The 15,309-nt window shown below is 53.9% G+C and overlaps 5 protein-coding genes and 1 non-coding gene across 6 annotated transcripts; 3 read left to right on the top strand and 3 right to left on the bottom strand.

The window, feature by feature from the left end:
• Positions 1–502: 502 nt before the first annotated feature.
• SODALDRAFT_328204 (2,3-bisphosphoglycerate-independent phosphoglycerate mutase) lies at positions 503–2,946 on the bottom strand. The gene is made up of 4 exons (XM_028610628.1): positions 2,738–2,946; positions 2,287–2,639; positions 1,813–2,194; positions 503–1,736 (listed from the first exon to the last, which is right to left on the bottom strand). The coding sequence occupies exons 1-4, from the start codon at positions 2,769–2,771 to the stop codon at positions 850–852; spliced, it is 1,656 nt and encodes a 551-aa protein (XP_028463618.1). The 5' UTR covers positions 2,772–2,946; the 3' UTR covers positions 503–849.
• Positions 2,947–3,367: 421 nt separating this feature from the next.
• Positions 3,368–3,823, top strand: SODALDRAFT_362647 (hypothetical protein; the record flags this gene model as incomplete). The annotated part of the gene is made up of 1 exon (XM_028614478.1): positions 3,368–3,823. The coding sequence occupies one exon, from the start codon at positions 3,368–3,370 to the stop codon at positions 3,821–3,823; it is 456 nt and encodes a 151-aa protein (XP_028463617.1).
• A 17-nt stretch (positions 3,824–3,840) lies between these two features.
• SODALDRAFT_328202 (tubulin binding cofactor C) lies at positions 3,841–5,651 on the bottom strand. Its single transcript, XM_028610627.1, has 4 exons — positions 5,396–5,651; positions 5,153–5,313; positions 4,402–5,085; positions 3,841–4,342 (listed from the first exon to the last, which is right to left on the bottom strand). The coding sequence occupies exons 1-4, from the start codon at positions 5,508–5,510 to the stop codon at positions 4,142–4,144; spliced, it is 1,161 nt and encodes a 386-aa protein (XP_028463616.1). The 5' UTR covers positions 5,511–5,651; the 3' UTR covers positions 3,841–4,141.
• Positions 5,652–6,451: 800 nt separating this feature from the next.
• Positions 6,452–9,186, top strand: SODALDRAFT_328201 (hypothetical protein). Its single transcript, XM_028610626.1, has 2 exons — positions 6,452–8,176; positions 8,264–9,186. Exons 1-2 carry the CDS (start codon positions 6,830–6,832, stop codon positions 9,077–9,079), a joined length of 2,163 nt encoding a protein of 720 aa, XP_028463615.1. The 5' UTR covers positions 6,452–6,829; the 3' UTR covers positions 9,080–9,186.
• Positions 9,187–9,423: 237 nt separating this feature from the next.
• SODALDRAFT_t182 lies at positions 9,424–9,495 on the top strand. The gene has a single exon. It is a non-coding gene; the product is annotated as a tRNA-Thr (tRNA).
• Positions 9,496–11,642: 2,147 nt separating this feature from the next.
• SODALDRAFT_320312 (ATP synthase subunit C) lies at positions 11,643–12,295 on the bottom strand (the record flags this gene model as incomplete). The annotated part of the gene is made up of 3 exons (XM_028609524.1): positions 11,643–11,672; positions 11,713–12,029; positions 12,181–12,295. 3 exons carry the CDS (start codon positions 12,293–12,295, stop codon positions 11,643–11,645), a joined length of 462 nt encoding a protein of 153 aa, XP_028463614.1.
• Positions 12,296–15,309: the final 3,014 nt, after the last annotated feature.

Raw genomic sequence — 15,309 nt, 5'->3', positions numbered from 1 at the left:
GCAAGCGAGGCACCCGCTGATTTACTCGATGTTTTCCGACCATTTGAAACGAATTTACGAAGCCCTCGACTTTTCGGGTAGTTGTACTGTTACCTCTCAGCATCCGGCAGGCGTTAAAAATGAACTTATACCCAGGGTTTGATTTCGCGGCTCCCATCGCCGTGACGCAGGCTTACGATGTGTTGAGACTGGTTTCATGGGAAATCTTAAAATTGCAGTCCCAACTTGTCGTTATCTGTAGCTAACCAAGCCATTCTGGTTTATCTCAAATGCATTTTCAAGCTCCAATTGTGAGGGTCTTGGTATCACTGCGTAACTCGTGCTGTTGATGCCCATCAATTGTTGTGACACGGAATCGGTGCAGCTGTGGCTGGAAACATGCCGTTTGTTCGTGCGGGATCCTCTTTTGAGTGAGGTTTTCCGAACAAGGACTGGGTGAGTGTCTAACGAGTGGACCATGGCTGTTCTTCTTCCGAAACTCCACGACGTGAGTTGAAATAAATGAAGAAAAAATAATATAAATTGAACCCCCCAACCCCCTCACTGGGGAACACGGGGACCGAGTGTTAGCTGCGCAACAGCGGACTGTATAAGGTGAGTCTCGACGACTCGGAGGACTTCCTAAGGTAAGGTATCTATAACACCGCAAGTTGAACGTGCATCCTCGCACGTTTAGGTGGTGTGTATCATTCATCCGGCCATCCAAACATCCATCTGCTATCCTTTATCATAGCACATCGTAGTGGCTTCGTCTTCATTCAGAACGTCATTTACTTCTTTGATCATCCATTCATTTCCCCGCCCTATATCTTGTACACCCCGGTCTCTTCTCAACGAGAGAAGATATACTTAGGAGGCCTGCTCCTTCCTCTTCTGCCCGGCAATCTGATCGGCGACACCCTTTTGCAGCAAGCTGTGGCCGTCCATCTCCTCGGGCTGGGGCAGACCCATGGCCGCAAGAACGGTCGGGGCAACATCGCCGAGGACGGGCTCAAGGTACTTGCCCTTCTTCTCGTCCCAGTAGGGAACCAGGCGCCAGTCCTTGGGGACGTTGGCCATGATGAAGGGCACCTTGTTGGTGGTGTGGCTGGTCTTCGGGCTGCCGTCGGGGAACTTCATCTCCTCAGCGTTGCCGTGGTCGGCGGTGATGAACAGGGCGTAGCCCCGCTCGACGCAGGCGTCGTAGATGGTCTTGATGCCGGCATCCGTGGCCTCGCAGCCGATGATGGCCGCCTCGTAGACGCCGGTATGGCCGACCATGTCGGGGGGCGCAAAGTTGTTCATGACGAAGGGGAACTCCTCGCCGCCGACGGCCCTGATCCGGTCGGCCACGCGATCGGCGACTTCCTGGGCCGACATCTTCGGGGCGAGATCGTAGGTGGCCACTTGCTTCTTGGAGGGGACAAGGTCGCCCGGCGCGCGCGTCTCCAGGGCGAAGGGCTTCTCGACGCCGCCGTTGAAGAAGAAGGTAACGTGCGCGTACTTCTCCGTCTCGGCCACGTGGACTTGCTTGACGCCTTGCTTGCCCAGCCACTCGGCCAGCACGTTATCCATGCGCTGGGGCTGGAAAGCGACGGTAAACGGGTAGTCGAGCTTATATTGGGTCATGGTAACGAGAGAGGCGATCTTAGGGTAGGGGAAGTCGGGAAGCACGGAGCGGTCGACGTCGCCCATGACCTGGGTGATTTGACGGACACGGTCGGAGCGGTAGTTAAAGAAGAAGACGGTATCGTCATCTAGAAACGAGGGTCAGCAGGTTACCAGTGCTACCAGTGTCCCCCCCTCATGGGAAGTTCAGGCGGGGCTCGTTACCCTTGATCCGTCGCTCATCCCCGCCAACGATGATGGGGGCCAGGAACTCGTCCTTGTCTTGCGGACCACCGCGCTGGTACCGCTCCCGGATCGTCTTGACGGGGTCATCGCTCTGCTCGCCCTCCCCAAGGACCATGCCCTTCAGGGCGATCTCGACCCTCTCCCAGCGCTTATCACGGTCCATGGCATAGTAGCGGCCCACCACGGTCGCGATCTCGCCGATACCAAACTCGTTCAGCTTCCCGACGAGTTCCTCCAGGTAACCTGCGCCGGACTTGGGATCGGTATCGCGACCGTCACCAAAGGCATGGATGAAGACCTTGGGGACGCCGTATTTCTTGGCGGCGAGGAGAAGGGCGTAAAGATGGTCTTGTTTGGCGTGCTGGAGGAAAGGCCTTATGAGCATATAGGACATACAGGACAGGACTCTCGTTGCGGCGGGAACGCCATCAGGGGAAACTCTACTCAACTTACAACACCGCCGTGGGAGACGAGACCGCAGAGATGTAGCCTGCCGTTGCCGTCCTTGGCGCTCTCGAAGGCGTTCTTGATAACCTCATTATCGGCGAACTTGCCCTCCTCAATGTCGCTGTCGATGCGCACGACGTCCTGCCAGACGACACGGCCCGCACCAATGTTCAAGTGGCCGACTTCGGAGTTGCCCATCAGGCCTTTGGGGAGACCGACGGCATAAGAAGAGGCCTCGAGCTCGACGAACTGGTCCTTGTTCTGGGAAAAGGCGTCCATGACAGGGGTGTTGGCGGCAGCAATGGCATCGCCATCTTTGGGAGAGTCGGCCGAAGGAATGCCCCAGCCATCGATCACGACTGTAGAGGGTTGCAAGGTCCAGTTTAGCCAGACGATCTCAAAGTGAGAATGCAACCTTCGTCACCTGCACCAAGGGGGGGGAGATGGTTGGACGTACTCAGGCAGGTGGGTTGAACTTTGGTTTCAGCCATTGTGACCGAGGGGGTTTATCAATTCTGCTAATACTCTTCTTTATCTGACGGAGCAAGAATGAAAAGGAGAAAAACAGGATCAAATAAGCAATGCGTGATTTTCCTGAGGGAAAAAAAAGATCGAGTTGGTGGTGAGCTCAATTGGGTTGAGGAGGGGCATGTCTTTTTATCAATCCATGGCGGGGGATCAGGTACAGAATTAATTACGTAGTAGGTACGGAGTAGGTGGAATCTTCTACCAGCTCGACGGCGTACGGTATCCGTAGTTACGGAGTATCCATAATAGTAGCTTTTGTAACCGTTCTAATCTAGTGCTACCTTACAGGAGCGGTTATCGGGTACCCCACGACAGTTACTTTCATTTCCCAAACCTTCCATTTCAGCTCTACCTTATCCATATGATGCTCCATCTCCTTGGGTACAAACCAAACTTTAATTATCTCCGTACCTTACCTAAGGTACAGCGCGGATTGTATCACATCACTCGATATCGACGACATTCCGACTTTGACTCATCAGAAAACCAGAAACATTGCAAGACAAAGAACGAAGCATTTTATTTTCCCACACGACGTATTCTAGCTCTTTTTTTAGCCATGTCTGCTCCACCTTCCTCTTCCACTCCTCACCCGCTCGCACTACCTTCAAACTTCTCGCCTGACGCTCTCGACACCCTCACCGAGCTCGCAGCCATCCTCACCCGTCTCCGAGCCGCAATCCAAGCGTCCAATCCTCCCACGGCCCCGGGCGGCGTCACAGGCTCCACCCCGTTACCTACAGGAGCGACACCAAACCAACTAGGAGCCAGCCCGGGCGGCACGGGTGCTTTGTCCCTGAGGGAGCTCTCCACGCAGACCGACGCACTGAAGCACAAGTTGCAGCGGGCCCGCACGCAGATCAAGACGCTGCCCGACATGGAACGCGACATCGAGGAACAGGAAGAGGAGATCCAGGAGCTCGAAGCTAGGATTCGCATGCAGCGGGAAGTCCTGGAGAAGTTGCGGGAGCGCGGCGTTGACTTTGGAAACGAGGGCGACAAGATGGAGACATAAACAAAACAAAAAAAGCCCCTCGAAGGTGCAAATGGGACAAGAAGCTCGATTCGCGGTGGTAGGAGGTCACCTCCTAATTACTTGATACCCTGGGGCTACCAAGGAAGGAGAGGGAAACCTGGCCAGCGTGAGCCAGACATTGCGAGCGATGATTTGCAACTGCGACTGAATTGCAACGAAACGAAAATACATACCCATCGGTCAGAAAGGAAAAGGTGGCCACTCCTGTCGAAACTAATTACAGCAGATACACAGGCTGTCTTGCAGTCTCCTCGCATTCATACGGCACAGACAGCGACCGATGAAGCCATTATCTACTCAGCGCCTCGCAATTCCGACCGCGTCTAAGATGTCACTAAGGTCCTTCCCCGGTTTACCCGGGACAACGTTCACCCAGATGTCTTCCGCAATTCTTTCTCCCTCTGGCAAGATGCTCCAGTTGGGGCTCTTCTCGGACTTCAACCACTTGAAGTCTTGTACCTGGTCCCACTGGTTCTTCGATGGATCGTCGGGGTTTTCCTACACGTCGTAGTCAGCCACAAAGCTCGAGGCATGGGAGGCGGAGATGGAACACATACGAATGAGGGAGGCAGCGGCGCGAACCGCATGCCGGAACAGTCTTCAATGATCGGGTGACTGGAGCAGTCCAGATATAGGTCGACGTTCTTACACTCATGGATCCGGACCTGCCGGGCTGCCACGACGACAATGCTATCCGATACGCCGGTGATGTGCACAGGACCGTCTACGTGGCCAGCGAGGACGAGGGAATTCCTGATATTATTGAGCATGAGGCTGGCGAAGGGGGCGCTGCTGGCTGTGACCATGGACATGTCGACGACGCAGTCGTTGATGTCTGTCAAACGACCCGCGGACGTGGCTCGGGAGGCCGTGGAGGGCAGGATGATGTGCAACCCCGTCTGGCCGAAAATAACAATCTCCTTGGCGGTCGAAAAGCTGGGCATGCGGACACGAGACGTGCTGGGTTGCGCCATCTCCTTGTTGTAATCCTTGGCTTTGATCGAGGGGAGATCGCTCACGGCATCTTCGGCCTCGACGCGTGAACTAGGGTCAGCAGTCTCGTCGGGGGAAGCTGGCGTGGCGTCGACCCGGCCGGCAGTGGTGAGAAGACGGGGATCGGCGGCCCGCCCGAGTGCCTGGTCGGAGCCAGCGGCGGCACTGCGAGACTTGAACTGGAAACGAGAGCGAGGTGCAAGCTTTGCCGTCGTCTGATTTAGCTTTTCAGTCAAAAGTTTTATAGCCTGTCATGTTGGTTAGACGATGAATACAAAAGGCCGTTTTCTAAGGCAAGCCTGTGACGAAAATTACCTCTGAATATGTGCGTTGATCGTAGGCAGGAACATAGTCGGAGGCATCTGAGACCTCGTTCGACAAATTCGAGATGGAACCCAAGATGGCGTCGAGGGCATCTTGTCTTTCACCTCCAATGACCGCCACCGAGGGGAGATCTTCGATTCGGTTGCGAATGGCTTTTGATGCGCTTGTAAGCAGCAAGACCGCACGACGACCGAGCTTCTGGGGCCGGATTCTCCGGAATAAGTCATGACTTACATGCAAATTCTTCCTGGAAGTGACGGTAAAACTTCTCCTTCGGGTCCTGCGATAGGGGGGTTACTACGTGGGGTCCCGCTGCGACGGCGACGGGCTGAATCACATCGGGCGCCATGGTTCGATAGTCTACTACAGAATAACGACAGGAAAGAGGCCTGAAGCAGGAATAACGAGGCAACTAATACTCAACAGCAGTGAAGGAGACAGTTCGCTCTTTAATAGACCAATTGAGCGGCGCCAAGGGGATCCTAGGGACGCGTGAGATAACGTCACAAGACAACAAAGAGCAAGGGCAGGTAAATATAGGGAACAGCACCAATACCAATACCGGTGGGATAGATGGTTTGGTTTCGACATAGGACGAAACCGGTATACCGAGCCAGCCAACAAATAATAGGTGTCGGGATTATGTCCGAGATTGGCTACCAGGAAAGCAATGTGACGTAGAAGTAGGCTTGGTTCTCTTGAGGAGATGGCACTGGGAGCTAGATTGTTGGAAGGGTTGCAGGTCAGTCCATCAATCTGGCTGTGGTTGTTGCCTTGAAGGGGTCGTGGGGCAACGGTACCTACCCGGGTTTAGGGGGGTATAGGACAGAGCCCGATAACTGGTCAGTCTGTCAACAGTCTTAAGAACATCATGTCGACAGAAATTTCTCTGTCCTGGCTCTGGTCAGAGCAAAAGTCTCTGTCCGAGCTCTGACCTATAAACCCCCCCTCCCGGGTAGGTATCGGTCAAACCGGGCGGGAACTGTTCAGGGTCATGCGGGGAAGTGAACAAATCTACCTAAGGAAGCTGTTTCTGGACATCGTTGGGTCGGCATCACCTATCATGCTACGAAGCACGATAATTAGCATGCATGGCCTGTTCTGACGATTGTGTGGGGAGATGGAGGGGTACCTTAAGGGTACAGAGGGGCAGAATGTTGTACATCAACGCTCTTGGCGGTCTGATGTATCGCCAAGAGCTCATGCATATATATACTGTGTAAGACTGCATCTGTTTCCTCAACCACTGTACGATATTCGTTGCAATAAGCAACGTATGCAAAGGGTGTACGCACACTGTGTACGCACACTCCGTACAGTCACCTCTGGGAACGCACAGACATTCCAGCGGGGCACGTCCAGCTGACGAAGCGAAAAAGCTCAAAGTCCAAAGTCCAATCCGTAATTGACCGCGTTCAAGCAGGGCATGCGCTTCTTCGAACATCCAACGGGTTGCGAATACCCAAACTTTGCTGTCAACAGCACCGGTTGACACTTTCCCCGGTATTCGGCGAAAGAAGGCCAGGGACTTCCAAGGGCCTGCGGTCCTCAGCGTGCCGCAGGCTCTGCCACAACGCTTGACCTGTTGTGCTCGTTCCACCACTTCCGCCCCGGGCCAGCCTGTCCCCCGTTCGACAAATCCCTCCGATCTCTCCTGTAACCTCCACAATGCCTAGATGGAAGCGAAAACGACCCGAGGACGAACAACAACAGCAACAACGACAGCACCAACAGCGCTCTGCACTTCATCCTTCCCCTTCCCATTCCGCTGCCCCCACTACCGAAACAGTGACGCGTCGCACGACGCGTCAAACCCCGATCCCTCCGCCCATCATCCCGACTTCCGCGTCTCCGCTGCGGTCCGGATTCGGAGAGGCCACCGGTGTAGAATCGCAACCAACGAAGCCGAAACGCCGGGGACGTCCCCCCAAATCGAAACCTGAAATCCCTGCGTCCCAATCTACCGTTCCCAATACAGCTGCTCCGTCCAGCGCGTCGACGACAAGTGCCTTACAAATCCAGATCGGTGGCTCCCTGCCAGCCATTGCCCAACCCGTGGCACCCCAGCATCCGGAAGATCAACATCGGGCAGCGGCACCACAAGAACCACGTATGACAAGACGACGCGGCAGCGCCACCATGATGGCCGTGCATAACCATCCGGCGCTGACGACCAAGGATGTCAGAAGGTCTGGGAGTGGGCAACCTGCTAACGGCCTCGTCGCCCCCGAGATCTCGTATCAGGTGGCCCAACCTCCATCGCAACCTTGGACGAAAACCCTTATGCGCCCAAGCCCGCCCACCAGTTTGCCCCCGTCGTTACAACCGCCCCACCACCAACCATCTCGTCCCCCGACATGGAACACCCACGTGCTCGTCCCAAACATACCCTATGTCTCGCCCCAGTTACTACATCAATCCACTTCCATCCTGCCACAGAAATCCGGGATTCGGAAACCGGAAGACGAGAAGAACAAGCCGAAACCGCTTCCACGTGCCGACCGCAACATCGATAAAGTCGTGTTGGGCGACATCTGTTTCCGTACTTGGTACCCGTCCTACTACGGCAAGGAGCTCCTGGGGGATGCGTCGTCCGGGTACGCTGGCAAGGCCGGGTCATCCCAGTCGTCGTCTGCGAAGGGGACGACCAAGATGGGAGGCGCCGGTACAGCGGCGGGCGCCAGCTCTGCCAAGGGGTCCACCAAACACAAAAGTGGTAGTGGCGGCGAAGTGACCATGCTCGACCGGCTGTACGTGTGCCCCTATTGCTTCAAATACTCCAAGGAGTTGGTGTCGTGGCTGGGACATGTGCGATTCTGTGAACGCAGCGGCAGGATGCCCCCTGGCCGCAAGATCTACACGCACCCGAGGGGCCGCCGGTCGGTTCTCAGGGCCGTGCCTGAGATCAAGAGGGGTCCTGGCAAGAGAACCAATAGCGGAGTGCGCCACGTCGAGGAGGTGGTGACGGACTATGGGGAGTGGAGCGTGTGGGAGGTAGACGGAGAGCAAGACATGGTGTGTTTCCTTCCTTCTTTCGCCCCGTTGCCCCGGGCGTCGTTCCGTGGACATCGTACTGACCAGAGTCTCGCCTCGCCTTTGTAGCTGTTTTGTCAGAATCTTTCCCTGTTTGCCAAGCTCTTCCTCGACACGAAATCTGTATTTTTCGATGTGACCAATTTCAACTACTTCCTGCTCGTCTACACGCCGCCCCCGCCTCCCGTTGCGAACCCAGCACCCGGTTTTCCCCTCGACTCTCAGGTTCCGGCAGACACAGCGGATGCGCCGCCTCACCGGCCACCACAGGTCGTGGGCTTCTTCTCCAAGGAGAAAATGTCATGGGACAACAACAACCTGGCTTGTATTCTTGTATTTCCGCCGTGGCAGCGTAAGGGATTGGGTGGCCTGTTAATGGGTGTGTCCTACGAGATGAGCCGCCGCGAACGCATCCTCGGCGGCCCGGAGAAGCCCATCTCCGAACTGGGCCGGAAAGGATACAAACGCTACTGGGCGGGCGAGATCGCGCGATGGCTGCTAGGGGTCAACGGGATCGCAAGCCCTATGGGCGATGGGTCTGAGCAGAATGAGGTCGTAGTGGACCTCAACGAATGCAGCCGGGGGACATGGATTGCTCTCGACGACTGCCTCGTCACGTTACGTGAGATGGGACTCGTGGAGGATGCGGGCATGGGGGCGGCTAAGAGGCCGGCGCAGACTCATACTGACGAAGACGAGGTGATGGGAGATGCCAAGGCACAAAAAGAGGTCATACCGGTGGTTCCGAGGGTGCGCATCGACAAGGAAGCTGTTCGGCGATGGGTGGCAGCGAGCGGTATTAGCCTGGAGAGAGCATGCGATCCGAACGGGTTCATAGAAGGTTATGCCATCAAGCCGAAACGGGAAAACGAGGGAGAAACATGAATGTCTGTCCGCGCATTATCAGATCAGGGGAGGGCTTTTCTTTGCCGATTTTCTTGTTAGTATATGATACCCCGGCTGGAAATATAGCAGACTGATTTCTTTGTGTGCAAACATTCAACGGTGTTTTTCCATCTTCGATGTCTACAATCAATTTCACTCGAAATGATTACGCGTCTAAGATGCATCTGATTTTCTGTTTCTAACATGTATCATCTGGTCCGAGGCTGAAAGGTTGTTGGGGGATGCCACAGCTCTCTTGAGAGTCACCACAACTAACGGTGCTGGTCATTCCCATATGAATTATGTGCCAGGGCTTACCTAATAAGAAGCACCTGCGAAACGCAGCCTCGTTGGCTCAGTGGTAAAGCGCCTCACTAGTAATGAGGAGATCACTGGTTCGATTCCAGTACGAGGCAATTCAAGGGTGATTCGTCTTCCTTTTTTGCTTTGCTCTTTTGCTCCGTGTACTGTGTCTGATACGAACCGCGTTGACATTTGGTGCTCTGAACCAGATATTGTAAAGTTACGGTCAGGATATTCTCAGGGTCAATCAGAATGAAAAGCACGTGTAGTCCGTATTATGAGAGTGTTATTACTAACATATTAGCTACTCTGTACAATGTCATCTTGCTACGGACAATTACGGTATCTGAGAAGCCAATTCGGTGTTCGGCCAACGGCCCGGTGAGGGGAAAAATACTCCCCGGCGAGAGTGCTTCCCTGCCTCCTGCAGGACAACCAAACGAGAAATGTGGTACGAAGATACATTATCTCCGCACGAGAAATGAAAAAAGGAGAAAAATGAAACAATTATCTAATCTCTCCAACGACATCTCCTCTTCGAACAGACATCTCCATCACCGAATATCACCGTCGTCATCGAGCTATCATCATCTCACGCGACGAAACTTTCTCACCAAACGGCGCGAGCGCCAATCCACTTCAAGAACCAGGAAACGGCGGGGAAGAAAAGATAACGGACTACGAGGCGGAACGGAATAACCCCACGAGAGAGAACGGAACAGAGGGCCTGATGACCTTGTTGTGGGACCTTGGGACCCGCCACGGACCAAGCATGGCGACATGGGCGACACTGAGAAAGAAGCGGGCTAGGACAAGAAGGGAGTTCGAGTGGGCTCTACCTCTTGGGATGGCGGACAGAGTCGTTGTCTCAATGTCGGGGCCCCATGGGATCCTCCCGAAGCAAAAGAAGCTGGGGGAATGTCTGCGTGCAGGGCGTGCCTCCTTTGCTGTTGAGACAACTGGGTGTTGTGTATGATGGACGGCATCAGGCTGTTTCGTCCTCTTAGCCCCATTGCCCCATACCAAGAGCTAGCTCTCGGAAGTCCGACGTGCTGGGTGAAGGCCCCGAAGGCCATGAGGATGGACACCTACAAGGCCCACGAAGTCGTCAATCCTTATCATCACTGCTGCAGTCCGGCAGTCAGGGGCCTTCTTCCTTTCAGACGTTCCTTTGCTCGCTCTCTTCTCATTTGCCATGGATTTATCCCCCATACGCGTTGTCTTGTTGGTTGGTCTACTGGCGGCAAGTGCGGGAGTGCCCCCCACTCCAAAACGGTAAATCCGAAACCCCAAGTCATAAAAGATCAGGGGAAAGGTTACGACACGCGCCCATTTTTACGTTTCTTATACGCCAGAACACGGTGAACGGTACCATTGATAATGGGCAGGCCGATCCGCACTAGTGTATGAAAACGGTTCTTATCTGACGCCTCGCTCCCGTCGATGGATTAACGGAAGATACCTGAACACGCAAGGCTGGTTAGGTAGGCGGCGAAACGGTGCAGGACGGCCCGCGTTACGGAGAGCAAAAACAGAGCCCTGTCCAAGCGTGTTCCACTCACACACAGGAAGAAAGATCGCCTCTATTTACCGAGCAGGCTTTAATGAAGCCTCAGCTGACAGTCCGTCGATGAGTTCCTGGCAGTTTGAATTGGGAAAGGTACACCAATCATGAATATGAATTCGCATATCAGGCAATTCATTCTTCACGGAAAGTGGGGAGTTTGAAGGCAATATGGCAGAAAGCTTGAGACAGAAAAAGAAATGCTTGGTACGGTGAGCCGACAAAAGAAGCGCCCTCAGGTAAGGATGAGTGTTTTTATTGTTCGTATTTGTACACGAGGTTCCCAGTCCCTGGCTACAATCGCAGAGAAACGCTGGGAAATTGATGAGGGTGCCACGAATCGGGAGGGCAAGTGAAAACAAAAACCGCCGAGCTCTCCCTCCCGATCGGGTTCCTTTGAACTCGCTTTCCCTCTTATCCATGATCCCACCATCCATCTATACATGAGGGACATTGGCCCTCGGACCGTGACTTGATCCAGGCAAGAAACACTAGTCGCCCTCCCGTCGTCTAACCCGTCTATTACTCTATCATCCGCCGCAATGGGCACAAGTCCCTTTTTTGATCGAGGTTGGCGGGCGGGCCACGGCAACTGTCGTCGAATCTGATTCCCCGGCACAATACCGGTGGCCACACTGCCACTTCTCTCATCCCGAGTGGACGAAGGAAGAAGTCGTTTAAGTCTGGCACAGCACGTCAGTCGAAAAATCCCGATGCAGCCGTCGCCTGGAAGAGGAAGAAGAAGAAATGGTGGGAGATGACGTACGAACTTGGCCATGAGGGCAATCATGAGGTCGAAAAGACCAATGGCCTCGACGAAGGCGAAACCCAGAATGGCATAAGAGAAGAGCTGGCCACGGAGGGCAGGGTTGCGGGCAACGCCGTTGAGGAGGGCGGCGAAGACGAGACCGATACCGATACCAGCACCGGTCAGACCGATGGCGGCGCTGCCCATACCGATGTTCCTGGAGACCTCAACCATGGCCTGGGCGATCTCGGAGGAGTAGGCACGCTTGGCCTGGGCGTTCTGGAACATGCGGCTGGCATTGGCCTTGAGGGTAACCTGGGGGCGGGCAGTGAAGCCTTCACGACGGGGGAAAATGTCAGAATATCGGTCAATTGGTCGAGTTCGAGGCATTGGTGTTCGGGGATGCCCCAATTGGGCTGTTCCTCGGCTCTTTTTGGTGTTGAGAAATCCTGCTCTCTGCTGATTTTTTTCTTTTCCTTTACTTACCAGTGATGGTGCGCTTGGAGGCGACCTGGAGAGGAGCGGCGCGCACGGCAGGGCGAGCGGCCTTGGTGGCCATGGAGGAGGCCAGCCTGGAGGCGAGGACACGAGTAGAGGCCATTGTGACTGATGGAGAGGTGGTGGTGGATGGGTGGAAGGATGGATGGATGGATGAGTGAGCGTGGGAGAGATTAGAGAGGCTCTGTTCAAGTGGATTGGGTTGAGGAAAAGGTGGAAGAGGTAGAAGAGAGAAAAGCTCAAGAGTCAGGAGGAAAAGCAGAGAGCTCGGCTGGGGAATGGTAAGGGGGGCCGGACGACGGGGACGGAGACTGGAAGCAGGGCTCTCATAGGCCGGCTCGGGTCAAACAGGAGAGCGAAGCGATATTTTTGCTTTGCCGGTTCATAACATAATGGGGTGGAGCAAATTTGTGTGGACCAACTAATAATTTGAGATGATGACGGGAAGGCCTGATGAGCCTGATGAGGCATCCAAAAAGTGGATGTGAAGGACGAGCCGCATGGGAGTCTGTACACTGAGGACGACTCAGCTTGGGTCGGTCCGGGTCAGTCGTGGGCTCGGACAATACCGGGACGGACAACGCTTTCCCAACTTCGCCTGCCATGCACAGGCAAGGCCAGCCAGGGGGGGCCCGTGATGAGAGAGTCCAAGGGCGATGAATTGACTCTTGGCTGGCGACACGAATCATGAAAGTGCGGGTTGGGAACTTAGAGCAGTATTAGGTTCCCTGCGCTTCTGCTCGTACTTCGTACATCGTGATTCACATGACCGAAGGAAGAACGGCTTCTCCTTTGATAAATTTCTACTTTTATTTTTATTTTTTATTGTTGGCTCAACTAAACATTGAGGGGAGTTTTCTTGTGCAAAATATCACCTTCGCGAGTGCTAATGATGAGCATAGTTGACACTAGGGATGCCCATGACGTCTTGGCTGGTACTTCGTGGGAAAAGGGGGGTAAAAATTTTTCTTCTCTTGTTGGAAATGAACTGGTGTCTCGGGCATTTCGTTTGCAGTGTGAACTGGGCGCCAAACGGTCTGTTATCGCAGCGAGGATGCCTCAGGACTGACTGATAGTGGAACACCTGGGCCATTTGTGTGTCCCGGTGATGATGAAGTCTGACAGTGGTTGTGGTTGCGACTGCGACCCCCACTGGGCACCCGGCCGAGGGATCCAGTGCCCCCCACTTTGAGGCGAAATGAATCCAATCACGCGTTCGGTTCCGACGTGACGCTCGCACGTGGGTGGGCCCCTTGTCGCGATAACCGATCCAGCGGTGACAGCAACGAAGGAAAATTCTGCGATTCCACTTTGGGGCTTGAATGTCTGAGGGATAAAAGGGAAGACGGTGCCGCCGTGGTTACCCAAGGGACGATTCCCCTCGGCTTTGACTGACTGTCCTTTCGAATGAACCATTTCTTCCAAAAGGCCGCCTACCGACAACAGTAATCGAACACTTTGACAGGATCTGTCGACGATTTACGCCTGCACAGAAGCGGTGGTGTCGTGACATCTGACCTTTGACAGGCCCCCCTTGCCGCCTTTGCAGCTTCGGCTGTTACGGATACGTACTCTGGTACTTCGAGCGATATTCCCGAACCTGCGTTGTACCTCCGTGCCGTCGTTTTTGGGTGAACTTCCCAACTTGGACGACCCTCGAGACACCATTCACGCTTTTTTTGGGGGCGTGGGTTGGGGGGTGAGGACCTTTTCTTTTTCTTTTTCTTCCTCGAATTGTCATTACTTTGGCATTGGGAGAAACAGCTTGCAGCTGGGCCGAGCTATCGTACACGTATTACTCAACCGAAACCCGAGGTGGTTTGCCTTTGCCCCCTTTATTTCTTCAAGGTAGAAAATTTCGTGCACTGAAATTAGACAGTGGGTCCTGTCTTGGCTGGAAACAACAAAGCCCTGCAAAAAAAAATCTTTTGGGCGAGTTACCCGACGGAGCGCGCCGAACAAGGGAAGGGAGACGAGGGTACTTTCTAGCGTTTCTTTCGGGGAGTTGCCTGAGGCTCTTCGGCTCATGCGTAAAATGACGCATCCTTGCACGGAATCCAAGATCCTGGCGCCCCCAATCTCAGATCCAGCCGGTGGCTGCGTTTTCTGGACGGGACATGCGTCCGCCGTTCCTTTTTTTTTCTTTCTTCCCCTTTCCTGGACTTCTCCTGTGGACGGAACCCTAGTTAAGGGGAGTCGTTCATCCTACAATGCTTCACGAAGATTTGGCTTTGTTATTAAGCTGTGGACGTTGTGTATTGTGTCATTGAATGCCCTAGATGAACCATGAAAGTAAACAGAAATGCCGTGACATTGGAAGCGGTATCCATCTGGCTGGAAGAGAAGACAATTGGCGTTTATCGGCCCGCTTCAACTTTATCCTGAAAAGCGACATGCCAAAGTAAGCCAGCCAATCATGACTTGGCGTTTTCCCTTCAGGTCTGAAACGGAGCCAACGGAGAGTGTTGCACTTTCTTATCCGTACCGTTTAAGTGAAACCAGCTGCCCCCCACCTTGGCATTACGTTAGGAGGGTAAAGTACTGGTACGTAACGACACCTTTTGTCGTGACCGTTTCTGCACAAAAAGTCGCAAATGGATATTATCACCTCGGACACATTTGTACGAAGAATCCGTAGAGTACGGCTACAGGCTTACTTCATTGGGTAACTCTACATTGTGCCTCGAGACCCCGATTCGGAAGTGGAAAGATATCAACGACCAACGACTGTTGGGACGTCCGCCTTATAATTAGCCCACGACATCCGAATATATCCTTGCTTTGCCGATGATATTAATGACCCAGTAAATGATTTGGAAAAGATTCAGGCATTCCTGTGAGGATTGTTAGTGGAGAACCATTAGAATATTTTCAGTCAAAATAAATAAACGATTGCCATTTTTACTGCTCTTCGATGTTCTCTTTGAAACCAATGTCTTTCGCAGTCTTCCGCTTCTGGCCGTCTCCCTCCGTCCAGTCTCACCACTCTGAAGCCATCGTCTAGGTGGGATTCTGAACATATATGACTCTTCTGAGGGCATCGACAGTATCTCTGCAATCCAGACCATCGGGGGTCTTTCTATCGGTCTGCCTACCTATTCGTAAGCCTTCCTGGAA

Source organism: Sodiomyces alkalinus, assembly GCF_003711515.1.
Source record: "Sodiomyces alkalinus F11 unplaced genomic scaffold SODALscaffold_10, whole genome shotgun sequence".
Taxonomy (NCBI): domain Eukaryota; kingdom Fungi; phylum Ascomycota; class Sordariomycetes; order Glomerellales; family Plectosphaerellaceae; genus Sodiomyces; species Sodiomyces alkalinus.
This window is presented reverse-complemented; position numbering and strand designations above follow the sequence as displayed.

What these genes read in the sequence shown, in the direction of transcription:
- SODALDRAFT_328204 (XM_028610628.1), bottom strand. Translation starts at nt 2,771, where the DNA reads ATGGCTGAAACCAAAGTTCAACCCACCTGCCTGA. An exon ending in AGTTCAACCCACCTGCCTGA is followed by an intron (nt 2,640 to 2,737) that starts GTACGTCCAACC and finishes AACCCTCTACAG; the next exon opens with TCGTGATCGATGGCTGGGGC. An exon ending in TCGTCTCCCACGGCGGTGTT is followed by an intron (nt 2,195 to 2,286) that starts GTAAGTTGAGTA and finishes CCTTTCCTCCAG; the next exon opens with CACGCCAAACAAGACCATCT.
- SODALDRAFT_328202 (XM_028610627.1), bottom strand. Translation starts at nt 5,510, where the DNA reads ATGGCGCCCGATGTGATTCAGCCCGTCGCCGTCGCAGCGGGACCCCAC. An exon ending in CTTCCAGGAAGAATTTGCAT is followed by an intron (nt 5,314 to 5,395) that starts GTAAGTCATGAC and finishes GCGCATCAAAAG; the next exon opens with CCATTCGCAACCGAATCGAA. An exon ending in CGCCGCTGCCTCCCTCATTC is followed by an intron (nt 4,343 to 4,401) that starts GTATGTGTTCCA and finishes TACGACGTGTAG; the next exon opens with GAAAACCCCGACGATCCATC.
- SODALDRAFT_328201 (XM_028610626.1), top strand. Translation starts at nt 6,830, where the DNA reads ATGCCTAGATGGAAGCGAAAACGACCCGAGGACGAACAACAACAGCAA. An exon ending in TAGACGGAGAGCAAGACATG is followed by an intron (nt 8,177 to 8,263) that starts GTGTGTTTCCTT and finishes TCGCCTTTGTAG; the next exon opens with CTGTTTTGTCAGAATCTTTC.